Source organism: Aspergillus glaucus (assembly GCF_001890805.1).
Source record: "Aspergillus glaucus CBS 516.65 unplaced genomic scaffold ASPGLscaffold_2, whole genome shotgun sequence".
Lineage (NCBI taxonomy): Eukaryota > Fungi > Ascomycota > Eurotiomycetes > Eurotiales > Aspergillaceae > Aspergillus > Aspergillus glaucus.
Genome location: NW_019170454.1, coordinates 449,287 through 473,905, shown reverse-complemented (window position 1 = coordinate 473,905; position 24,619 = coordinate 449,287). Strand labels below are relative to the sequence as shown.

The window sequence follows — 24,619 nt, the reverse complement described above, 5'->3', positions numbered from 1 at the left end:
GCTTTCCTATTTGAAGCTAATAATACATAAAACAGACTATAATCATTTCCAATACTCGTACATCGTCAATATCGTCAAAGATGTTCATATTTCGTTCATTATTGTCTGTCCAAAACTGATAATCACGAACAGTGATCTTCACATGCATCAAACCACCGCGCCGAAACATCCCCATAACTAGATGAATTTCTGTCCAACCGCATCCACACTCTCATCCGTCGAGTTGTCGCTTCCCCCGCTCAATGATTCGACTGCCAGATGTTCCATGTGAGAAGCCAGGTTCTCATCCGCGGGCGCAGGACTAGGTCCCAGATTGACAATGTGACTCGCGATTAGACCCCGAAGTTCGGGATCGTTGTCTCGTGCTAGAAAGTATTGCGCATCTCGCATGAGAATGCCGTCTTTCGCCGTCGGGTCGCTGCTCGGGTCTTCGAAATCAGGGCGGAAGAATATAAGTTGCTCCGGGATACCGGACTGCTGAGTCGAATCGTAAACGATTGCCGATGGCCGCGCAAGTTCTTCCTCGGGATTGTACCTTGTCGCCGGCAGTATCTCATTTATCCTCACGCCCCGACATGTCGAGCAGATCTTATAACCGCAAGGAAACAGAAACCTGGGCCGACGGGGCGGCGGCGGCGGCGGCGGAGGAGGAAGAGGCTTGGTAGTCCTGTAAGAAGGCTGCTCAGGCGCTGCAGGCGGAGGACTATGGTATTCAGGAGAAAGACGTTCTTTCGGGATGTATCCAATGGCGCGTGCGGCGACCTGCACGGTGGAGTTCTGGTTCTCCTCAGGATCGTGGATCTTCAACACGAACGGGACCTTGCGGGTGTTGTGGCCCGGCTGTTCTCGCGCAGGATGGCTGTGTGAGCGACTTAAAGCCCTGCCCCGAAACATTTCAGGCGGACTTTGGATACCATGATAATGAGTGCTGAGTTGCTGCTCATGGCGTCCAGTGTGATGGTTGGGACTTTGGTACTGTCTGCTGTAGTCGTGAGATGCCGGACGTACAGGTACAGGCGTGGCGATCTGGTTTTCATCATCACGTCTCTGTGATCCCTGGTGAGAGCGTTGAAAATGCGAACGGAAGGACTTGGAGCGTGAGACTTCAGGCTGGTGGCGGGCCCTAAGCTGTTGTGGGGAAACCCGAGATGTCTTATGCATGTCCGCGATGGCTGCGTGGTAATCCAAACTGTGCATCTCCCGGCGAAGACGCGTGATATACGAGCGATCGATAGCTTGCGATTGGGATTCGTTGGCCTGTACCTGAGTGTTGCCGGAAGCTTGCTGCTGTTGCGCGTGAACGCCTTGGACAGTGTTCGCAGAATGTTGCGAGGTGTTGACTCCAGGCCTGAGCTGTCCAAAACTCGTCTCGTTTCTCATATTCGTGATCATGTTCAACCAAGCTATGTATTCAGCATGGTTATCTTCATCCGACGCAACGCTTTGCTGCTCTGGGACGGTATTGCGATACACTTCCACACTCTTATCCTCCTCTTTGTCGCGGTATACCGGAGGAGACGGTGATCTGTACGAATTCTCCTCTGCAAATCGCACGCGTTGACTTTTCTGTCGAACATGTTTCTGTCGTTCCGGTATGGACGCTTCATCCTTAGGCCTTTGGTCCTGGGCTTGGCCCTGTTCCACGTTCTGAGGCGAATGAAACTCCTCCCTACTCAAAAGAGCCAGTCTCTGCTTAATCATAATCTTCACATTATCGTCCTCGTGCACACCACTCAAAACAGACATGTACGCCTTCCGTTCTAGAAGCGCGCACTTCTTCGGATCAATCAGTCCATCTTCTCCCACAACATCCTGCGTGCAGGTCCAGAGCCAACCCAACTCAGGCTTCTGCCAGCACTCGTCGCAGCGGAATATTTCTGATACGCCCTCGATTGGTGTTAAATCATTGTGTGGGCACTTCCGTTCCGTTTCGCCTAGAGGCGGGTGGTTGAGGATGAATGTCCGCTGGGGCTGCTTAGGGGGAGATGGTCTGGGCGACGTGATTGTAGGAAAGGTCGGCGAGTGTTCGGGCATTGTGACAGTGGTCATTAGGGTGTTAGGTTCTGGTGCGATCGCGGTAGGAGGCACACTGTAGTACCTGACAGGGTTGGAGTAGCGTCTCTGGGCCATGGTGCTGTTGAGGCATGAGGATAGGAATTAGGATTAGACAGAGATGAGAGGGAAAATGCATTTTGGATAAGAAGAAAGAAGAAGATTTGAAAGCTGCCTGGTTGTGGGTTCTCGGCGACACGACAGTGAAGAGAAGTGTAGTTGTATAGATATTTTGGGGGAGGGTGAAAGAGAGGTTCATTTGTTTGCACAATGCTTTAGCTTAGTAGACCTTGTCAATTTAAAAAGAATACAACAAAGCATTTATTGAATATAAGCAACAGTTCAAATAATAGTAGCATAGTCTAGCAATGGGATGTTGATAACTCTACATAACAGTACTTGGAGTATGGCTGCTTTCCTATAACTAGCAACTTCTTAGTGATACTCTGTAGTATATTACAACATATGATCTTAACGATCTGATAGCAATTGCTGACTGCTTCACGTTTATTTTATGTTTATTTTATTATTTTCTCTATCCTGGTCTCAGCCAGCCCGATATATATCTGCTCGGAGTGCTCCGTATCCCGACTATACAAATCGCCTCCACCACCGAACCTCGGTTCAGCATCAGAATCCCCTCATTATGGCCCATTATAAACCAGAATCTAGCTCCAGATCCAGCTTTTCCATTGCATAACCCCAATGTACCTCGTACCTTACCCCGGAGATCCCGAACGCATCTGCCGACTCAATGGCCGATACACTAGAAACACTAGTATAACTACGGAAGATTGCTAAACAGCTGCTCTCACCGACTAATGCTGTTATATCTTCTTTTCTTCTTTTTTAACAGCTTCTCTGCATAATCGCAGTACTGATATACTATAAAGTACTTCCTTACGTGCATCGTGGGTCTGGGGAAGGAGTTAGTATATAAATAGTGGCTGACCTCGGCAGGCCAATTGCCTTTTCCCAGCCTCCTCCGTCGTTCGTCGGCTGAAACAAATAAACAACCGTGCTCTCTCTCTCTCTTCTCCTTCTCCCCTTTGCTACAGAATATTCTTAATACTACCTTTTTTATATACCAACCCCACTGTTTCTCCATAATTACATTTGATTTCTCACCAACACTGCTGTCTCTGACTTGTCCGCCCTCGTGTTGTCGTCGCGACGACCTGACCAGCTCCGTTATCGCACGCGAACCCCCAACCACCACACCTCTGAACCAGCACCATGTCCGTCAAGCTGCAAGATACGATCCAGGAGGCCGTCCAGGAGAAGATCCAGGACTCGCTCCAGGATCAGTCGGTGCGCCAGGAGACCAAGGAGTTGGCGCACCTAGTTGGTGAGCGCCTGACTGGCGGTCCGACACAGATTGGCTATCTTGCAGTATGTCCTTTCAGAGGGAAAAAGAAAAGAAGACTTGCTAATATATTATTTTTGATAGCTCTACCTGCGTCAACTCCAATCGAACCCCCTCCGTACCAAGATGCTCACTTCCGGTGTCCTTTCGGCCCTGCAAGAATTCCTCGCGTCCTGGATCGCGCAAGATGTCAGCAAACACGGCCACTACTTCAGTCATCGGGTGCCCAAGATGTCGCTCTACGGCATGTTCGTTTCGGCTCCGCTGGGACACTTCCTCGTCGGCATTCTCCAGAAACTCTTCGCCGGTCGTACCAGCCTGAAGGCTAAGATCTTGCAGATCATCTTTAGCAATCTAATCGTGCGTCACATTCCATATCATATATACTCCTTGAGTAAAGGCTAATGAGACCGCAGGTCGCTCCCATCCAAAACGTCGTCTACCTCGCGTCCATGGGTTACATCGCCGGTGCGCGTAACGTCCACCAGGTCCGCGCTACCGTGCGCGCTGGTTTCATGCCCGTCATGAAGGTTAGCTGGATCACCTCGCCGCTGGCCCTTGCCTTTGCGCAGAAGTTCCTTCCCGAGCACGCCTGGGTGCCCTTCTTCAACCTGGTTGGCTTTGTTATCGGTACCTACGTCAACACCCACACCAAGAAGAAGCGTCTCGAAGCGTTGAGAAAGGTATGTTCCATTCCCCTTTGAAATCCTTGGAAATATCAGTGCTAATTGAATAGCGCCACGAACGCCGCGGTGGCAGCGAGTATGACGGACGCCGTGGTCCTGGCAGTGAATACGACCGGAGCGACCGCGATTACCGTTAAAATGTACATACGATGATTCCAGACGACTAGCATGTGGATTCTCCTTTTCAACTACGATCGCAAGCCAATCTCAGGAAGAACATATCTTGGTTATCTACATGATCTATCCTTAATTACTACGTCCGCTCTCACGACGAGGATATGATCCGCCTTGTTATTACCCCTTTTACGATGAATGGCCTATTTTGTTTGTTTTGATTTATAGACCTCGGGCTGGTATTCTAGATTTACCGCGGAATACTGGATGCTTGGTTACTGTGATATAATGCTCAATGCTAATCTGTTACTTGGTATACATGTCAAGAGTATGCCTTTCTGTCTTCGTTAGATAGCCATATTCATTACTGTACTCTATCGCCGTCCCTCAATTGTGACACATCACGCAACTCGTACAACACCCCCTCTTCCCAGTACATGTTGACTGTCATTCCATCCAGCCCCTCCTGACAGCTATCCTCATTGGCAGCGAGTTGATATAAAACGTCACATGACAACACATGCTGCAGGAACAGCTCAGCATCGTTTACCGCTACGACACCAACCACATCTTCTGGAACAGCTCATCGTCTTAGATAAGAATTAATGCTGACTGATTATGGTCATGTCAGTGCATTACTATGCACGGTATATGGTGACATACCACTTTCCATTTGCCCTAAGTGGTGACATACCAGTTATTGGTATCTGCCAATTACGTTGCTTGCTTGTAGTGTAGCAGGAAATTCCCCGGTACCAGCGGGATATGATATAAAGTGCCAGTCTCCTCTACCCCTCAAAGTAACGACACTTTATCACAACAGGACTACTATTACACACTCACAACCGCAAACATGACAGACACCTACAACCTCGTCCAATCGCACTACGGCGAAATCGCCAAACGCAACACCTCTTCAACACAACAACAAGCCCAGATCAAAGAAGAAAACGTCGCCAAATCCTTCGGCTACACCGCAGACGACCTCGCCTCTCTCCCCGACAAAACGAACCTAGGCCTAAGCTGCGGAAACCCAGTTGGACTAGCGAATGTCAAAGAAGGCGAGACTGTTCTTGATTTAGGTAGTGGTGCTGGGATTGATGTGTTTCTTGCTGCGAAGAAGGTGGGTGGGAAGGGGAGGGCGATTGGGGTTGATATGACTAGAGTACGTGCCCCCTCCCCTTTATCGCATACTGTACTCTGTACCACTTAGTACCGATATTAAAGAAATGTGTATGCAGGACATGATCGATCTAGCAACAACAAACGCCCAAAAAGCAAACCTGCCCAACACCACCTTTCTCGAATCCAGAATCACATCGATCCCCCTCCCCGACTCCACAATCGACTGCATAATCAGCAACTGCGTGATCAACCTCGTCCCTACAACCGACAAACCATCTGTCTTCCGCGAGATCTTCCGGCTATTGAAATCTGGCGGACGCGTCGCTGTTAGCGATATCCTGGCTAGGAAGCCGTTGCCGGAGAGTATTAGTGGGGATATGGCGTTGTATGTGGGGTGTGTTGCGGGGGCGAGTTTGGTGGGGGAGTATGAGGGGTGGTTGAGTGAAGCCGGATTCAAAGGTTTGTTTGCGTGGATTTGGTTGGTGTTGGGAGAGTGCTGACGGTGATAGATGTGTTGATTGTGGATGCGAAATCCGATCTGAACGTTTACAAGACGCTAGAGCCGAGTTCTTGCTGTGGGTCGAGTGGTTGCTCGACTAGTACGGAGGTTGATTCTTCGAAAATTGATTTTAATGAGTGGGCTGGTAAGTCTTGTGTATACCAGGCCGTTGAGAAGCTTGCTAACATAGCGTTTCAGGGTCTTTCCAGATTTACGCCATTAAGCCTTAATGCTTAAACACGCTTTGCATTGTACATAGCCAAGATACAGAGACAAACTATGCTATCTCAGAAAGCACAGCTAGCAAAACCCGATTCTCAACCCTACACCCCTCCCATTGAAACACAGCACTCCTATACCCGCAACGTAATTTTGCCTCTATCTCCCCGATACTCGCATTTTGCTTGTTGCATCGCATGACGAGTCCAAAGGCGGCGGTGCAAAGCGTTGTATCTGTTTCTTGGACGGTGTTGGTGGGTTCTATGTCGGTAGGAGTAGTAGAGAGCCATTGGAGCCAGTCTGGTTGGGTGCAGTAGGTTGATTCTCCGAGCGTATTTGGGAGATAGTCGTTTAGGCTTGGAGTTGCGAGATCTGTAGAGATACTGCGGAGCACACTAGATGGCGAAGGTGGAATGCTTGTGTTCCATTGGAAAGGAAGTTGCGACATATCTAAGCCATCAAGTTGATTTCCGATAAAGTCGGGCAAAGACTATAGATAGTAAGTATACAAGTCAAGTTACATAGCCAAATAATAGTAAGCTTACCTTGGATGATTGCAAAAGCGTTGGTTCCGGACCAGCCGGAGACTCTGTCCCTGTACATGTACCTCCCACAGGACCATCAAGGCTCGAACCTACATCGCCCACGGGTATTAATCGAGAACTCTTATCAGGAATAGCGACATTAGTCTCATCCTTAGCCCCAATCCCAGCAGCAGTAGCAGTAACAACAGTAGTATTCGAACTACCAATCCCCTCCTTCGCTCCCCTCCCCTCGCCACTGGCACCGCCATCCCCCACCAACCCCCTCAACCTCTCATTCTCCCTTCTCAACTCATCAATACTCGCCTGCAACATCGCAACTTTCCGCTCAAAACTATCTTCATACTCCGCAATTCTCTGTTCCAGCTCGGTTACATAGTCGCGCCTGCGCTGCCGGCATCGTTGCTGATTGTTGCGGATGCGGGCGAGGTCTTGGGACTGTTATCGGATTAGTTTGGATTGATCGGACGGGGTGGGTGAAGTGGGCTTGCTTTGGTTTTTTGTTTTGGACGGGGCATGTTTGTTGTGTTTAATGGTATTGTAGTTGGAGAAAGGTTGTAGTTGTAGGTGGGGACTTAAGTTGGACTACTTTCTATATCGGGTTTCTCACATGACCTACTTTTGCTGGATGTATATCATGAGTTTATGACAAGCTTCAATAAACTTATGTTAGGAACTGATGCATAGCACACTGGTTACTATGATTCTATATAAGATGAAGTCTCTAGCAAACCATTAGCCTTCTGGAACTATGTTGTTTCCCTGATTTCTCCGCATATAAGACTCGTAACGCGGGACTCATCAGTGATTTTTCCTGTTCTCCATTGTCGCGGATACAGATACTTGGGACAAAACCCTAACAGGTCGAACCCCCCAAGGCCAAATATGCGTGACTTGACAATACATTCAAACAAGTCACAAAGTTCTTCATTCGCATGCTATTTTCATCTTCAACCGAACCTCCAGCAAGTTCCTGGCCATTTGACGATGATGCCAATTGTTTCTGGTCAGATTTGGTGTGCAAATGAGATTGTCTCGTACGCCTGTAAACATTCGAGGTCTGCCAGACCATTTCCTATTAGTCCCTTGGGATAAAATGCCCGGAGTTCTCCATATAGAACCCAGGAAGCACAACCGGCTCTAGAGAGGCGGTATCGGGCAATTGCAGTCGATGCCCAGTATTCGTCAAGCCGTCGCACTGCAACACTAGCCATGGAGGGTGGTGTGAACATTAGGGGATTGGTGGCGATGGCAAATATTTCCCGAAACGACTCTAGCGCGACGTTCCTTTGGGAGAAAAAGAACGTCTTTGGATGGTATTGGGTGTTCATATCCCCATACCTCTGACCCTGGGGACGAAACTCAAAGTATCCGGCCTCAGACAAGAGAGAGGCATTTAACTTCACCCAAATCGTAATCACTCTTGTTTACATCATTTCTAACCTCTGCTGCCTTTTCAACCTCTGTCACTTCGGCTTTTTCAATCTCCATAGCCATATCCTGTTATAGTGGAATGGATGAGGGAGAAAGCAGGAAGTGTCTTCTCAAGTCCACACATGTCAGTGAGGATCCCACCCCAGAATAATGCCATCGTGGTCTTGCCCGACGTTGGTGTCCCTCGGATATAAGTGGTTCGATCATCCATATACGCGTCCCTTTATATCTTCCCAATCACAAAAAACATCCCAACCACTTCACCCATACCACCACTGACTCTAGCTCAAAATCGTCAAGCTGCAGAGGGGACTCTTTAAGTTATGCATGGTTTTATTTTGTTTGCTTGTGCAAACCGAACGCGGCCGCCACTGTCAGGATTATCGAACTTGTCCCCATGGAGGATCTTGCAAAGGTTGACTTTGTGCCTTTTTATCAGTGATTGATTCCTTGGGGTTATAATGGATGGTATCCCATACCAGCCGGCCCTGGGAATGTAGCCAGTCTGTTGAGACGAATAGAGGTTTTTGAACCCTCGCTCTTTTTCCATGGCAGCAAATTCCTATAGCATGGTGGTTTAGTCAAGACATCTGGTTCCAATGTAACTGTCTTTCCTGCAAGGACTTGTCTCACAAGGAGGACCCATCAGTGATACCCTTGGTACACTCTTAAGCTCTCTCGCAATTTTTAAGACCAAGTCATCACAACAGCAAAACCATAAAACAGGTCAAACTATCAAGGCCGGATACCTTGTCCCTGGACCAAAAAACGGACCGGTTTTCAACCCGCATATTCTCTCAGAACCTCCCCAACGCCCCAACATCTTGTCCGGAGCGAAACAGAATGCCTCGTTAGGTGAGATGAGGGATTGATCCAGGGACCTTTTTGCTTGATGACCATGTCAATTTGTCTATCAGCGGACTGTAGATAGGTCGATGTGAGCCGTTCGTATGTTTGCAAACGGTCGAGATCTGTCAAACCGTTTTTGTTTGGTTGGGCAGAATGGGGGAGGCTTTCAGCTGGAGAGAAGCACTCTTTCGGTTGTGCTGTTGATTCAAGAGATGTAGGAGATATTAGGGCCTGGTCTATGTAGACCGTTGAGTAGACCAATATATTTGTCTTGGTTGCAGTTGCAGTTACAGTTACAGTTACAGTTGCAGTATGCCATATACCATATGCTATATCGATGCTATGTGAGATGAAATGGAGGACCTATATATATTCACTACGAAAACTCTAAAGCTTGAAGTATAAAGTATAGCAGTGAATACGCAATTCATAGTCTAAGAATTAAAATCGAGCCTAAGTTACATACACGAAGGTAAAGAGACACGAAGAAAGAAATATAAAATAAGAAAGAAAAAAAAGCAACAACAATAGTAAAGTAAGCAAGCCTATTGAAACACATGCAAGACAGCTGACTGACTCGATAGCATAGCAAAGTAAAAGTCAACCAAAAAAAAAGGGCATGTAAATAAGTACATTAAGCAGGAGGATTGGTATTATGTATAAGCGAGCAAGCATAAGTCTCTTCTCATCGCATCTCATCTCACCTTCATTAATCAATGAGAGCCAAGGATGACTGGCCAGACAGGGTAGAGAAGACAGCATTAGGTGCATGCATCTATGCTGCTTGAGCAGGCAAGCAACACACCGCAAGTCCGTCAGAGCCAACTCATCCCGTCTTATTTCCATCCAGATTAATTTTCTTCAAGAAATCAACTCTGCTCCCCTCGACCTTTCTCACCACCCCAAGAAATCGTGGGGCGATGTCTCGAACTCTCTCCATTCGAAGTCGATCCACCATTGCCACTCTCAGAGCCATTCTTAGTTCCGTCCGCAAACTGGATCTTGCGCTCACCATTCTCCTCGCTGTCCGATGCATCGTCTTCATCGACAGCGACGGAGTCAGAGTCAGAGTCGTCCTTGATTTCACCCAGAGCTGCGAGACGACGACGACGTTCGGCGGGTGTTTCACCCGTGTCGTCTACGTCTGCTGCGGTGGGCTTGGAGCGAGGCGAGAGAGGGAAACCGGCTGCTTCACGGAGTTGAGAAGGCGGGATACGTTCAGTTCCGTCGTCTTCGGAGTCGCGGCGGGTGCGAGGGCGAGAAGAGGGTTGTTCTCCGCCAAGTTGGCTGCGCCGTTCTTGAGCTGAGCTGCCGCGGGTGAAGCGTGCAAGCGAAGCGGCTACGTTATCACCAGGAACTTCTGCGTCAGACGATTCGTCTTCCATATCGCTGGTGCCAACAGACTCTTCATCATCGTCCTTATTCTGAGCAGCAGTTTCCTGAGCCTTCTTCATGTCTTGGGCTTGGGCCTCGAAGGTCTGCGATCTCCGGCTTTCACGGCGGTTCGAAGCATGCAACTGATCCTCGGCCATATCCTGGACCTGTTCCGGAGCGTCAGATTCCTTGACCATATCGTGACGATCCCTGGGACCCAGGTTCTGAATCTGCTTGATGAACTCGTGTTTGTTCATGCGGCGGCCCTTGTGGCTGATACCCTTGTCCTCGACAGCGTCGTTCACAGTGAAACGGAGACCATCGTCTGCAAGCCAATCGTCATCCTTGGCCTTTTTGTTCTCCTGCACATTCTTGGATGACTCGGGTTTCTGGTCTTCCTTGCCGAACCAGGTGCCCATGCGTGTCAATCCACGACGGACAGGCTTGGGAGCGTCGGGTTCATCGGCTGTCGCAGATGGAATAGAGTACTTCTTGATGACTTCACCTTCCTCATCTTCGACAATAATGGTATTACCGAACTGGTATGCGTGCGCAGAGCGACCCTTCTCTTTCTTCTTCTTCTCATCAGCAGCCTTCTTCTCCTTCTTCTTGGCCTCAACGACGGCTTCGTCCTCTTCCTCTTCGACAGGTGGTTCAGGCTCCTGGGTACGGCCCTTGCCTAGACCAACCCATCGTCCCAGAGTCTGACGAGCCTTCCGTAACGGGTGACCAGTCTTCTCGCCAACCGCGTGTTGAACTTCTTCGCCTTCAGTCTTGGCGTGCTGCTGCTCTTTAGACTTGGAAACCTTCCCGGACAAATCTTGCTCCAGCTTCTGCCGTTCCTGCTCGATGTGACTCGCTTGCTCCTCGTGAGACATGTGGCTGACATCCTCCGTTCTGAGAACGTTGCCTTCTTCGTCTTCCATGATCATCTTAGAGCCTTCGAGATACACTTCCATAGCGGGTTCACGGCCAAAGCGATCGCGCTCACGAGATGGCGGAGAACCTTCACGTTCAATCCTGTCACGTTCTTCCATCTCTTCTTTGTCTTCTTCTTCTTGATCAGATCGTCGTTGAGGGGCGATGGCAGACTGGCTAATCGGACCGCCGACACTAGAGTCGCGGTGGCGTCTTCTACGTCTCCGAGTGGGCTTGGGACCAGGGGACTCGTTGTCCTTGTCGTCCTCGCGCACACGACGCAAAAAGTTACCCGGAACACCAATTGGCGGCAATGTACCCGGAGGATACTGATCACTAGACGACTCATCCATCTCTTCGGGCTTCCGGAAAGACATAGAACCCTTGGCCAACGACTGCACACGCGGCAGACGGTTCATCCAGGACGGCCCTTCCTCGTTGGCCTGGGTATACGACAGGGTAATCGTCATGGTGTTGATACGCTTGCCCAAAGTGAACACGGCGATGGACGATCCGTGAACCAGAATTGACGAGATGATAATGAAGGTCGTGATGGGCCAAATAAGCTTGATAATAGAGTCCCACTCGGGATGCTCGAGTTCACCTATTCTGGACAGGTCGCTAGCAGGCAGCGGCTGCGTACTATCGGTTTCCAATTCGGCACGGGCCAGGATACAAGCGAAAACGGCACCGACACCAATGGGACCGAAGTGGCCGGCGAAAAGGGCCTCACGCCATGTTTTGACGTCCGGTATTACCGGTTTCAAGGCCAGCATGATCGGTATGCGACGGAAGAAAATGACCAGAAGCGCAATCACGACGAGTCGCCAAGGCGTGAGGCCAAGGTCGGGGGCGTTGTAGTCCTCCCAAGGGATGACAGAGCCAAAGTAAACAAAGAAGGCCAAGTTCAGCAAAAGATCAATAACGTTGGAGACGTGGGACTCCTCGGTCTTCTCCGTGAACCATCCATCATTACTGAAACCAACACCGGCAGCGAAACCGATCAGGAGATCGTCCATACCCAGTAAACTACCAGAACCAGCGCAGAACACCGCCAAAACGAAGTAGAACACCAGGAAACTCTCACGATCGATCAACCCCTTGCGCTCGGCCCACTTGATCGATTGACGCGCAAAGTAACCGATGAGGAAACCGAAGATAGCGCCCGCGATACACTCGTACAGAATGGTGGTGCAGAACCATTCCAGCGCGACCTTGTCCGAGTCCGGGCGATAGCGTAGAAGGTAGAAAGACAAGTAGATGAACGGAAAGGCCATACCATCGTTACAGCCGGACTCGGCAGATAACAAGTCACGCAAATGCTTGGGAACCCGCTTGGCGAATTTACCCTTACCGACGACGGACGAGGCCAAGACAGGATCAGTGGCCGTGACGCAGGCGGCGCAAAGCAAACTCTCAAGCCAATCGAGCGGCGGCACCATCCACCAAATAAACAGACTGGTAACCAACCAACCCCAAGTCATGACAGGGACCAAAAGCAAAAAGACGGACTTCCAGTGGCGCTCCATGTAGGCCTTGGGCAATTCGACACCGACGGCAAAACATTGTACGACCAGGACAATGCGCGAACATTCGAGGGTGATTTTATCGACATTACCCCATTCGAGGGGATTAAATAGATTGGCAGCATGAGGCCCGAAGATGATACCACACAGGGTGGCCACCGTCGCCTCACCAATATAGAGCTTCTCCTTGACGAAAAGCGAGCATAACATAAACAGGCCGGTGAAACCACCCAGGATCATATAAGCCAAATGCGGCTTATCGATATCCAAATGATCCCACGCCATATTGCCCCCTTCCTATCTTATTTCCACTCGTTCGTTCGTTGTATGCGAATCTAAGATCTCCCGTAGTCCGACGAGGTAGATATCCCGATATGGGCGGACACAGAAACGATCGATTTCCGCGGCGTGTCCCGAAACGCGCTGTAGCTCGGCATAGAGGGGGTTTGTTGACGGCGGAAATAGAGCGAGTGCCACAAAACGGACAAGCAAAGGCGGTAACCTCGTGGTAGCTGCAAGGGACAGAGGTTATCAGGTCAGATCGAAATCGCACAGCAGGATGCGAGGCAGGGACGAAACGTGGAGGAAATGAAGACGCAGAGGACGTCGAGAAGATTTCCGAAATGGGTAGTTTGGATAGATAGATCGATAAACCTGGTGAGGTAATCTGGCAGGTCCGAAGATGGCAACCCGGGGGGGGGGGTAGGGAAGGAGAGGAGGACAGCAATAAGTAAGCAGACAAGAATAGTTAAGCCTCGCCCAGCGGATGACAAGAAAAGAAAAGAAGAAGAAGAAGAAGGGGGAAAAGAAAAAGAAACGGAGAAGGACAAGGGTGGAAGAGGAAGAAAAAGAAAAAGTGGAGGAAGCCAGTCGCGGGCGAAAATGACGACGGAAACAGAACCAAGGCAGAGGACTTCTCGGCGGGCTCCAAAGGGCGGTCGCGGAGCCAATCACGCACGGGCTTGGCGAGCGGATCGATTCCAGGTGCCTATTGTGGAACAATTACCGTACCGTAATTTATCTGCTCGATTTGGACTAGTGCCGAGACTAGAGACACTATTGATCACTGGCCACTTCTCTACAAAGTATGCCAACACCACCAGCATGCCAGCATGAACCTGTCATCTGTATCTCTCATATATCCCCAGGTATCTCTACTTGTACTTGTACATACTATGCATCCGTATTATCCGGTAATACAAACTGCCAAGGCCAAGATATTTAGAGTCTTTCTACGCCCGTGCCCAGCCTTGTAAGGCTACTTGGAGTTTTGTTGATTGGCTATACGTATTCTCGGCGCTGCTGACGACCCACTTCCGGGCGTCGGAGGTAAAGCTTTCGGCCGTGTCCCGTGACCACATTGCCGATAAGTGAATACATAACATAAACAGCATAGATAAAGACAGACATAAATGAGATCATAAGGCTCAACAGGATATAGCAAACAGCTCCAAAACACAGCAAACCAGAACAGAACAGAACAGAACAAAATCATACACCGTCCGGCATCCCGTCCACCTGGTCGCTCAACGACCGCCAGTTGTCCGCTTGCAGCTCCGAGTATTTCACTCGTTCCTGGCTCCAGTCCTGATGTAGTCGAGTAATGTGATACTGGCTCCTTTGGAAGTGCTCTAGTTCCTCGCGCAGACACTGTCGGATGAACACGCCACGTGCATGTTGTTGGACAATTGATTCCTTGTCCTGCATATGACATGTCAGCTTTCATCTTTATTTTTGCTAGAAAAAGTAGTAGGGAGAGGGCTACCTTGAAAATCGAGTCCTCAACCCGCTCAATCTCCCCAGGCTTCACCGCCCCCGTGGTCCGGGCCCGCAGATCCTGCAGTTTTCGCTCGTTGACCTCAATCCGTCGCTCGAGCTGGGGAATGTTGTTGCGTGCGTAGCGGTCTCGTCGGTCAAACAGCTCACGCATGCTGACCAGACAGTCCCGTTGCTGCTTCAAGTCCTCCAATACCCCGTCTTCCCACGCCCGCGCCTCATCTTCCAACAAGGTCTGACTGTTTGACAGATGCTTCGCGGTCGACCGGATGCCGTCATTGAGTAGAGGCACGTCGCTGCTGTCCAGCGTATACGTGTCCTTGGTTGCTTCGGTCAGCGATTGGAGGGTAAGCGAGAAGCGCAAATGGTCTGCTGCAAGTCCTTCGTGGCGCTTGGCTAGACGCTCGAGCAGCATGCACAGGTTGATGTAGATCTCCGCGGAACGCTTAATACCATTGCGTGCCGTGTCTAAAGTTTCCGTCAGAGTTGGCGGTAGCGAGTCTTCCAAATCCGGGGGAAGGACTCTCCCCATAAACTCATCCTGCACAGAGACCGTCGCTTGTTTCCGCCACACGGACAATTCCTAATAGCCAAGCCAGATTAGCACAGCACCGAAACAATAGTCTGCAGGTCAGTGCGCAGGTCACTCACCGTCGGAACTGTCAAGAACATCACCACCAGCTGCTCCTGGCTGAGCACCGGATGCCGTACCAATGCGTTGGTAAACCGTATGAGTCCGCGACGACGCTTTTCGAGAAACGAGTTTGAATCCGCTGCGAGGTGAGTGCCATTGACTTTAAAATTATAGATTCCAGAGGTAAGCCAAGTCTTGCTCTTTTGGCGCTTGTCATCACTTACCTGAGATTCGTTTTGGTGGCAGCAATGGAAGCTGCCTAAATGGGTACCGTTTCTGCAGACAATCCAATAACCACACAAAGTCGCTGTACCGTCGAACAACCGTACTCCCCCTTCGTGCGGATTTGACTTCGTAGTTGCGATGTTGGAACATGAACAAGCCCTCTTTCTCCGGAAGTAGCGTAACAGTTATCGTCTCCTCCACTGGCGATGTCGTTATTCTCCCGGCTCCTAGTGACCGTCGACGATTGCTGATCTCCCCAGGATTACTCGTGGGAGGCGGCCCAAATCCTCCAAACCCTGTATCACGGGGCAAGCTACCTCCCCACCCAGACTCCGAACTGCTAGGCGCAGGCGCAGGCGCGACAGTTAAACCATTAGGCCGCTCTCCGTTCGAGATCGTTTGTCGATAAGCCTCTTCGAAGGCTCGACCGTCAGACCACGAGTTCCCAGCGGACTGATCATTCCCAAACCCATTCAGTATGGACGGTTCGTTGTCGATCTGGCCGTGGTCATGGTCACGATGCAGCTCCGGGGCAGCCCACGGGTCCGCCTCGAACGCGCCTAACGATTCTCTGTTCGAGCGTCTGGATTGAACCGAGCTCGGCTCTTGTAGGGGATTCGAGGGCTGAGGTGGTGTCGTCGGCCGTTCTTGTTCTGGCTGATCCTGTGCACCGTCGTAGTCCTGGTTCGGGTGTAATCCATCAAGATAGGTACTCTTCGGTTCTGGCAAATCTGCAACAGATCCAGTTAGCTCAAACACCCACTAAAACTCCCAAGGGGACAGTAAGAAAACTCACTCTTCCTCCTATCATCCACCGCATCCAACGTAAGCTCCTCCCCTTCCTGCGCAAGTCCCACAAGCGCCAAAAGCACACTAAACTCCCCCCTCCCAACCCCAATATCTGTCCTCCCACTATCCAACTCCCCCGAAACCACCAAATTCAATATCCTCGCCTGCTCCGACGCGCTCAATCCACTTCCCGCCAACACCTCCCTCACAGAGGTCAGCCCAATCCCAGCCCCAACGCGGTCCCCCGCATCCAGAACCCGATCGTAGGCATCGATGTAGCTCTCGGGGACGTCTGTGTCTGGGAGAAGTGTCCTGACGAGATCGGTGCGGGAGGCTCGTTTGTTGGCGTTGGTTGTCCAGGGCGAGGTGGTGTCGTTGTCGTCGGCGAAGAGGGAGCTGGTGGCTGCGCCAGTGTTATTGACTCCGCTGCTTGAAAGGGGGTCGTCGGCGAAGAGGGAGGCTTTGGATCGCTGGGCTGATCCGGGTGTGGAATTTTCTGGGGAGGAGCCAAAGAGTGACATTGTGAGCGGTGTTTAGGTGGTGATGTTATGATGCCCAAGTAAGCGTTGGCTGGCGGAGCTGTTGATTGGAGTTAGACCAGCCACTGCGGAAGAAATGAATAAAAAGAAAAGAGCAGCATCAATCCATGCTCAGACAGGGATTAAGCGCAAAGGAACTGCGTGTGCAGGTGGCTGGAGCTGATCGCAACGAGGAGTTGTTGATAAGGCCGCCTGAAGCTGAGCTGCGCCGGTGATGTCGTTATGGCCCACCGCTGATGACTACCTGAACACGCCTACAAGTCCTACACAACAACAGTGAATTTACATCCAAAATTTATTTAATTTGTCTCTATATACTATCTGCTATACATGTGCACGCCAAAATCATTATCCAATAACTGTATTAGTACAAATGCATGCAACTCATATTCCTCCCTCGCCCGAACTCTCCGATGCCGGTTCGCTGCCTTCCCTGCTAGCCTCTCTAGACTCTTGACCAGGCTCCGGCATGACCCCCACAATAAAGTGTCCATTATGAACAAGGAGGTCCTGCCATTCCTTGCTCCCTGTGGCCAAGATGCGGGCCGGATTCGTGTCCGGAGGAAACCATCTCTCTCGTCGAGTATGTGCTTTATCGCCTCCCTCAAGCGCTGCGCGACTGGCTCGCGTCTTCCGCATTTTCCTCTTACTGCCAGCGCTAGGTGAGAGGAGGCCGCTGAGTTTAAACCGGTATTGTTCGAGACGAAGGTCGAATGCCACAATCGCACGGACGTACGGTGCCAAGTCCTCCCAAAGAGCGCCGGGTCCGTTGTGGAAAGAGGGCGCTAGCCGTGCACTTGGAGAAAGCTGATCGTCGCCCCGCATCATTGGCTCAAAGGCTGTTGTTAATTGAGCGGCAGACGCGTTAGAGGCATGGATCTCATTGGTGTTTGCAAGTACTTGTGCAGCTTGCGATGACTCCACATCCACATTATGCGGCCGAAATATCTTTCCGATTAAGACTTCCGCAGTGCTTCCGATTGTGAGAGCCAGTGATGAGTACTCTGGTTTGAGATCAGCATGAAGCAGTTGGTGACCTTCAATATAGTTCGCTTTGTGTCTCTCTGGGGTTGGCGGTACGGAAGGATCGACAGCATCCTGCAGATGTTAATCAATGCATGTTAACACTCGAAAAGGTAATAACCTACCAATCTGGTGTCAACCGAGCAGCCCGTGCACAGTAAGTCCAAGGCGCTTCTCATATCTGCATACTCGGATTCGTATTGTAACTGCTCAAGCTGCTCAAGCTTCGATTTCGCTGGCGAAAGTGTATGAGAACTCGAGAAAGCCATGTTTTCCGAATCCTGGATACTGCGCTCCCACCAATGGAGGGATTCCTGTTGAGACTCAACTTCGCTATCCAAAGTACCGTCGAGTAACATATCACGACCAAACCACCCCATGTACTGCTGGTAGGTATTAAGACTGAGCACTCGGAGGGTGTCTCCGTTCTCATCGCAATCTCTCCCTGGTGGCCACCGGTCCATCATCCAGTCAAGGCCGGATTTGTTGGAACCGAGGGCCATTTGACACCAGAAATTCAAGTCCATGATTGCTTTGCGAAGGTCGCTTCCGGCGGCGCGATAAAGATCGCTGACAGAATTTCGCTGTAACATATGGCCCTCATTCGCGGCCATCAAAAGGAGATAGTCGACAGCGAGATCCTGAGGCGGAGGCCGGTATCGTAGGATGGCGTGAAATGAAATATCTTCCAAAGGTATAAGCTTCTCGTTGTTGCAGGTTATGATGATCGGTCGCCTCGACTGCTGGATGAGACTCATGACTCCTGACCAAAATTGCCGGTCTTCTTCGAAGAGGATATCGGCTTCCTCCAAAAGGATAAGAGACTGTTTCTGAGATCGCTTTGTATCAACCTCCGGCTCTGCCTCCTTGGGAGTGGCTGGAGATTCCTTGTTTGTCTTGGTATCGGCGGGTTTTGACTTGAAGAAGCCCATCAACTTGTTCTGCTTTCCATCTTCCTGCACTTCTCCAGTGCTGCCGTCCGATGGCTGGCCGGTGCCCTCATCGCCAAAGTGCAGCTTGTGCACAATATGGTTTCGGGTCATATCACCGACGCGCTCGACAACATCTCGACCGTTCCGGCGGCTTCCTGAGTTGATCTCAAAAACCTCAAAACCAAGTTCCTTGGCCACCGCATGTACAGAGGAAGTTTTCCCAGATCCCGGGGGTCCGCTGAGTAGAATCGCATTGGTCATCCGGCCTCTCTCTAAGTCTTTTGACCCGGCCGCTAAATCACCAGATCGAATAATAGTGCGTTTGGAAGAGGAAACGGTTACGTCCCCAGCTAGCTCGTCCTCTTCTGACTCGAGCTCGCCCATTTCTGACGCTTCGTCTTCACTTGACACAATGAATCCGTCCAATTTGTCCTTTTTCTGGCGCTTCTTTGCCCGCTTTTTCTCTTCCGATTTTTGTTTCGCCTTCTCGGCATCTTTGGACGACTTTCCCGTATCAACGGCAGAAATCACGAGGAACTTCAGCCAATCTCGCAGCATGTGTGCTTCTTTTCCGGCCTGCAGAACTTCCTCTGCGGAAGTAGGCGCATATTTCTGGGTCCAGAGACATGCGTCGCACTGTCCGCGATCAAACGCAGTCATGGATGTTGCTAATGACGAGTATAGTCGAGAAATCCCAGGGTGGGCGTCTTTCTTGAAGGCGGTATCACCATTTTCAGGCCTCGATGAATGTTCCGAGAGTTGGCTCGTTAACGCCTTTCCCAAAACATTTCCGCTAGCAACGAATCTCGTTGGTAACCGGAGAGCCTGAGGGACTTGTTTTTTCATGGACTGTCCAAATATGCCCGAAAGTAGTACATTCTCTTGGTCATGGATACGAACAGAAACCCCTTTTGCCTTTCTCTGGTCCATATTTGAGTGAAGAGGGTCTCGATAAGGGTTGATGTCCGCATCGGCACCTCGGACATGAACGAAATCTCGTGGCGGCCATAGAGGATGAATGGGTTCAGGAAATTTAGAAACGCGCGGTCTGAAAGAAGGAGTAGAAGCCACGCCTGAGCCCTCTCGTGTCAACGATAGGGGCCTGCGAGGGGTCTCCGCAAGTGGATTCAATGCTTCCGAATCTTCGCCATGGGATTCGGTAGGAGTATTAGGCTTTCGCGTAGATTTCTTCGAGAAGAACGGGTGGGTGGGCTTAGACGGTTGGTTCACTGTAACTCGAGGAGTCCGTTTCGCTGTAGGAACAGAAGCGGGTTTAGAAGCAAGACATTGGGCTTGGTGTCTTGTTCGACCATTGATGATGTCGTCTATTAGCTTTCCTATCCTTTCCCTAGCGTTTTCATCACTAGCATATTTGATGATAACCAGCTTATTGCCATCCTTTTTGGATCTTCGAGATCCCTTTTTGCCTTTGTTGTCCTTCTTCGGTTCCTTTTCTTCCGGTTGCTTTCCGATAGGTGAGCTTAGTAGCTTTCCGTTTGGATTCAGCCTAAGTGTTCGCTGCCGTTCTGGATATCGCCTTTCTTCAGTTTGTACCGTCGCATCATTCGCAGGGCCTGTCGAGGTAGGGTTTTCTATGGTCGGGGGTTGCGGCTGCGGACGATCTGCATTGTCGGTTGTAGAGATTTGGGACTCGATAATAGGCGCAGAGGCGGCATCTTCGTAGGCAGTTATGGGGTCTGCTGGCGTAGTATTCTTCTCTTCAGCGTCCGATGGTGTACCATTCACAATGCCGGACACGTCGTGCTGATCTGTCCTCCGCCGTTTCCTCCTACTCGAATTGGGGTCATCTTCTATCGCGGTAATAGACGGTGTGGGAATGTCCAATGGCTCCGAATTTCCTGTACGCTGTTCGCAACCTTCAATCACGGTATCGTGATGTACTGCGCCATTCAAGGTATCATGTGAGGGAATGCTATCGGCGACGGAGGTCGGTTGAGCTGCTGATTTAGCCTGAAGTCCGAGATCTGTCCCGATATGAGTAAATTGAGCACGATATCTAGGTCATGGAGACAGACCTTTACAGAAGAACGGATGGATTGTCCGTTTCTCTCCCTGTTCCATCGCCATGTCTTGCGGAACTAGCAGCCATGTAAAGATGATGAGTTTTGACTCATCACTTGGAGCTGCTAGAGGCGACCAGCAATCTCACTCACAAATAAACAGAAAGAGGTGAATTGATTGTATGATCAGGATGCTTGCCGTCGGCCATTCATACTCGAAAAAGGACGCGAAGGCGCGCGTCGTGCCTTTCTGCCGCGGGAAACCGCCTTCTTCACGTCATCTTACCGTATCGGCACTAGTGTATCGCCTAGTCCGAAGATGGAAATAGCGGCTGTCGGAGGTCGGCGAAACAAAAGGCCGGAAATTTTTCGGATTTTGCGATCTCAATTCGGAATTTTTGAAGCTTTTCAAGTCGTTCTATCAGTTGCGACATTGCGCATACATTCTTCCTCGCGGCAATGGATCTTCAGTCTCCGTCGGTACTGGCCCAGTTGCCGCGCCCTTTGCACGCGTCCACCGGAAAGACTCACATTGGTGATGTCTATAGCTTGGCCGAGTCGAAGAAGCGAAAGAGATACGAGGTGGTTGTTGCGGTTGACGGAGAGGCTGTAAACATCTATAATGTAGGTGTGCACTCTCAATTGCTTCTGGCGCGCGTTGGCTAACATCCACAGGTCCAAACGCCTAAACTCGTCACTTCCTACGCCGTCCCGCCGCAATCTACCTTCTCCTGCCGTCCATGCTCAGTGCGCAGAAAAGTGCCCGGAAAGTCGACCGTGAAAAGACAGACATTCGGTGCCGTCAGCCGTCCGGAACAGCAGATCAAGTCTTTCGTGGAGGAAACCGGCGGGAACGAATCGAGCGCGCCTGAAATTTCTTCCTCGTCCTTTACCGTGACCGACTCGAAGAGCCCGACAGTCTTCGTCGGCATTGTCCCATCTGGCTCGAAGGAGGGCGACGAGAATGACCCGTTTGATATTCTGAATGTTCACCAGGACGGCCGTATCCGAAGATTGACGTCTGACCTCAAGACGCAGCGGTGGAACGTTCAGCACAGCGAGATTGCCAAAACGGCCTCCACCCACGAGGTACATTCGTGCTTCTTGGTGGAATTCGAGGATGCGAAGAAGGCGCTGTTCAAGAGAAGACAGGATCTGGCAGCTTTGGCCCTAGGTGATCTTACAAGCTCCGGTGTCGATGAGCCGTCTGTCTTGCTGCTCGTTTCGCACCCTACTGGATCGGAGCGGGTTGCTCTGAAGGATGTCAAAGTGCAGATGTTTTCCGTCCCATCTGCCGTTTCGTCAGGAGGAGCCCTTGACGAGAGCCAGCGATTGAGGCACCTGCTGACTATCGACATCCCCGACGTGACCGGTCAAGAGACGTTTGACAGTAACGGACTCCAGTGGAACTTCCACTCGGGCTCAGCGGGCTTGAACCTGTCCTTCGAGCGAGGATTCATCAACTTCGATCTTTCTCAGTACACGCCTACGGTGACATCGCAATTTATTCTCGATACCGAACGCTTCTCATCGGTCATGCGCATCTCGCCTCAATCGGTTATTGGCGCAGGAGAGTCGCTGGTTGCGCTTTACGACACGCAGTACCAATCCATCCAGCGCAGCATTGCGGTGGACAACGTGCCTCCGACAAGCGGTTCAGCACCAACCCTGTTCCTCGGGTACTTCGCAAAGCTCGGAATCGCCGTGGCAACAAAGGGAAACACACTGCTTGCATTCGATCTTAGCACATCGCAACCGCCGTCCGGACCTTCTCTCAAGCGCCCCAGGGACGGTCTCTTGATAGACGCCATTGGTCGTGGTATTGGCTCATCGGCAGCACAATGGGATGCAGGGTCCAAGAAGCACCGCACCGAATCCATGGCAATATTGGGTCTCACTTCGCCAGAGCAAGTCGAACGCTGGAACAACTTCACCGCGGAACTCGACAAATTCACCCAAGCCAAAGACACAGCAGGCTTCGACCGCGCAGTACAAGACTACTTTGGCACTGGTGAGTCCAAGACCCTGCCCACGCCCGGCCAATTCGTCCACCCCGAGACAACCCTATTCCTGCTCTCCAAGATCTTCTCGATCAAGGAAACCGAGACCAACGACAAACTTTCCGCCTCTCCATCCCTCCGCCTGACTGTCAACCTCTGGCCCAAACAAACCTGCGACTGGCTCGTCCGTCTGAGCCATCTCTCTCTGAACAACGTCGAAATCGCCCTCCGCCGCTCCTTCAAGCCTCGCATCCTCCCCGCCCTGCCCACAGGCTCGTTCGTCCAGGCCCTCATCGACGCAGATCAATCCCTCCGCAATATCATCCAATCCATTCGCGGACCCGTCCTCATGAACCCCGACGAACTCGCCTATGCACTAAAGTACTTCCTCAACATGGCGCGCTCTCGCTCCTCAGTCCCCGCCATCACCGACACCACCACTGAAAACAACGACAACGACAACACACCACCCCTAGCAACCCTCTTCCTGGGCCTCAACACCACCATCCAAAAACTCCACGCCAACCCCGCCCCAGCCACAACATCGGCCCTCCGCTCCGCCCTCTCCCGCCCAGAACTCACCTCTCTAATCCACCACCTCCGCATCTCCCTCGCAACAGGCGGCTTCACCTCGCGCTTCACCGAAAAGCCCCCCGTCCCGATCCTCACGGACCAAACCCGTCCCGCCCTCTCCCTGACCACAATCACGGACACGCTCATCGCGGCTGTGGACGCCATTGGACCATCCGGGTGGATCGCAGCCGCGGGATCATTGTCCCTCTCCGCAGACGGCAACCCAACCGGTGAAGAACAGAGCCTGATCGCAGATATCAAATCCGAAGTGACCGCCGCACTGGCAGGCGTGCAAGAAGCCACGTACATGAAGGGCGTTCTCCGCGAATACCTCCGCTTCACAGAAACCATCACAACTCCCAAGCCCAACAAACAAAACACCACCAATAACAAATCCACAGCCCTCATCCCCACTGACGACACCATCACCGCCACAGAAGACGACGCATCCTCCTCCCTAATCCGGCACGAAAAGATCAACGGCGCAGACCTCCTCGTCTACACTGCCGCCGGCGCCGACGGCACCGGCGAAGACGGGTACATTGACGGCGACGCAGGCGCGAACCGTATGCTGCCGTTGTCGCTTAAGGCTGCGTCCGCGGATGTGGGTAAGACGAAGGTGAAGCAGTCGACGGGTGAGGTGAAGAATAGGAGTCATCGGGAGATGGGATATTTGCGGCGCAAGGCTGTTGGGAAGTATTCGTTTGAGAGGCTTATTGTATAATTTTCTTTTTTTGAAATGCTTGTCGTTTTTTATAGTTTTTGTTTTGGAGTGTGTGTATTTAGAGATGGTCAAAAGAATGGTACTTGTATATCACTGTCACTGCTACTACACTGTACTCGAAATATATATGCTCCAGAAGCAGTTGCTACTATGTATCCCGTAAACAAGTAAAGGCACTTGCTTCTATTGAAATATATACAGAAACTATATGCACATGAAAACCCAGATATTTGTTCTAGTCCAAACAGCAGACACGCTCCAGTCCATGCTGTATGCCCTGCCCTCCCTTCAAAGCCAATCAGGGGTATCGTATCCTTGTCCTCGGCGCAAATAATCCCCACAAAACAGCATGCAAAAATAAGAGAGAAGGGGTAAATCAGACATTCACGTAGAAAGGTAAATGGCAACAGATTCAAAAGGCAAAGTTGAAAGGCCCGTAGAAATCAAACACATTAGAACACGGCAAATGCCATTCGTCACTTCAGTCATAAGTCGTTCTCGTTGACCGTGGACACCATACGCAAGGCAAGATCATTGGCATGACATCTTCATTGCAAGCCGCAGAAGGCAGGGTGGAAGGACGTGAAATCATAAATTGCATATACCCAGATATTGAGTGAAACAGGATAGAAAAACATAAACCTTGATGTAGACTCCAAAGATAATATATTAGCGGGAA

The 24,619-nt window shown here is 50.9% G+C and overlaps 7 protein-coding genes across 7 annotated transcripts; 3 read left to right on the top strand and 4 right to left on the bottom strand.

The window, feature by feature from the left end:
* Positions 1 to 146: 146 nt before the first annotated feature.
* On the bottom strand, positions 147 to 2,371 carry ASPGLDRAFT_41956 (uncharacterized protein). The gene has a single exon (XM_022545520.1). It carries the CDS (start codon positions 2,128 to 2,130, stop codon positions 178 to 180), a length of 1,953 nt encoding a protein of 650 aa, XP_022405066.1. The 5' UTR covers positions 2,131 to 2,371; the 3' UTR covers positions 147 to 177.
* Positions 2,372 to 3,055: 684 nt separating this feature from the next.
* Positions 3,056 to 4,656, top strand: ASPGLDRAFT_702065 (Mpv17/PMP22 family protein). The gene is made up of 4 exons (XM_022549459.1): positions 3,056 to 3,444; positions 3,503 to 3,778; positions 3,835 to 4,101; positions 4,155 to 4,656. The coding sequence occupies exons 1-4, from the start codon at positions 3,289 to 3,291 to the stop codon at positions 4,239 to 4,241; spliced, it is 786 nt and encodes a 261-aa protein (XP_022405065.1). The 5' UTR covers positions 3,056 to 3,288; the 3' UTR covers positions 4,242 to 4,656.
* Positions 4,657 to 5,071: 415 nt separating this feature from the next.
* Positions 5,072 to 6,072, top strand: ASPGLDRAFT_63285 (uncharacterized protein; the record flags this gene model as incomplete). The annotated part of the gene is made up of 4 exons (XM_022548637.1): positions 5,072 to 5,383; positions 5,460 to 5,802; positions 5,853 to 5,987; positions 6,041 to 6,072. 4 exons carry the CDS (start codon positions 5,072 to 5,074, stop codon positions 6,070 to 6,072), a joined length of 822 nt encoding a protein of 273 aa, XP_022405064.1.
* A 47-nt stretch (positions 6,073 to 6,119) lies between these two features.
* Positions 6,120 to 8,100, bottom strand: ASPGLDRAFT_31538 (uncharacterized protein; the record flags this gene model as incomplete). Its single annotated transcript, XM_022544068.1, has 3 exons — positions 6,120 to 6,551; positions 6,607 to 7,041; positions 8,047 to 8,100. 3 exons carry the CDS (start codon positions 8,098 to 8,100, stop codon positions 6,120 to 6,122), a joined length of 921 nt encoding a protein of 306 aa, XP_022405063.1.
* A 1,304-nt stretch (positions 8,101 to 9,404) lies between these two features.
* Positions 9,405 to 13,416, bottom strand: ASPGLDRAFT_41952 (Na+/H+ antiporter Nha1). The gene has a single exon (XM_022545519.1). The coding sequence runs from the start codon at positions 12,987 to 12,989 to the stop codon at positions 9,756 to 9,758; it is 3,234 nt and encodes a 1,077-aa protein (XP_022405062.1). The 5' UTR covers positions 12,990 to 13,416; the 3' UTR covers positions 9,405 to 9,755.
* A 544-nt stretch (positions 13,417 to 13,960) lies between these two features.
* mvp1 (sorting nexin Mvp1) lies at positions 13,961 to 20,814 on the bottom strand. The gene is made up of 8 exons (XM_022549555.1): positions 20,659 to 20,814; positions 17,816 to 20,607; positions 17,075 to 17,765; positions 16,136 to 16,624; positions 15,339 to 16,070; positions 15,132 to 15,274; positions 14,470 to 15,063; positions 13,961 to 14,405 (listed from the first exon to the last, which is right to left on the bottom strand). The coding sequence occupies exons 1-8, from the start codon at positions 20,708 to 20,710 to the stop codon at positions 14,196 to 14,198; spliced, it is 5,703 nt and encodes a 1,900-aa protein (XP_022405061.1). The 5' UTR covers positions 20,711 to 20,814; the 3' UTR covers positions 13,961 to 14,195.
* Positions 20,815 to 21,102: 288 nt separating this feature from the next.
* On the top strand, positions 21,103 to 23,940 carry ASPGLDRAFT_31534 (uncharacterized protein; the record flags this gene model as incomplete). The annotated part of the gene is made up of 2 exons (XM_022544067.1): positions 21,103 to 21,267; positions 21,319 to 23,940. 2 exons carry the CDS (start codon positions 21,103 to 21,105, stop codon positions 23,938 to 23,940), a joined length of 2,787 nt encoding a protein of 928 aa, XP_022405060.1.
* Between the last annotated feature and the right edge of the window lie 679 nt (positions 23,941 to 24,619).

Coding starts and splice junctions, on each gene's coding strand:
- ASPGLDRAFT_41956 (XM_022545520.1), bottom strand. CDS start 2,130: ATGGCCCAGAGACGCTACTCCAACCCTGTCAGGTACTACAGTGTGCCT.
- ASPGLDRAFT_702065 (XM_022549459.1), top strand. CDS start 3,289: ATGTCCGTCAAGCTGCAAGATACGATCCAGGAGGCCGTCCAGGAGAAG. Junction 3,779..3,834: donor TCATCTTTAGCAATCTAATC/GTGCGTCACATT, acceptor ATGAGACCGCAG/GTCGCTCCCATCCAAAACGT. Junction 4,102..4,154: donor GTCTCGAAGCGTTGAGAAAG/GTATGTTCCATT, acceptor CTAATTGAATAG/CGCCACGAACGCCGCGGTGG.
- ASPGLDRAFT_41952 (XM_022545519.1), bottom strand. CDS start 12,989: ATGGCGTGGGATCATTTGGATATCGATAAGCCGCATTTGGCTTATATG.
- mvp1 (XM_022549555.1), bottom strand. CDS start 20,710: ATGGCGATGGAACAGGGAGAGAAACGGACAATCCATCCGTTCTTCTGT. Junction 17,766..17,815: donor GCTCGGTTGACACCAGATTG/GTAGGTTATTAC, acceptor TAACATCTGCAG/GATGCTGTCGATCCTTCCGT. Junction 16,625..17,074: donor CAGCGAACCGGCATCGGAGA/GTTCGGGCGAGG, acceptor GCTCCTCCCCAG/AAAATTCCACACCCGGATCA.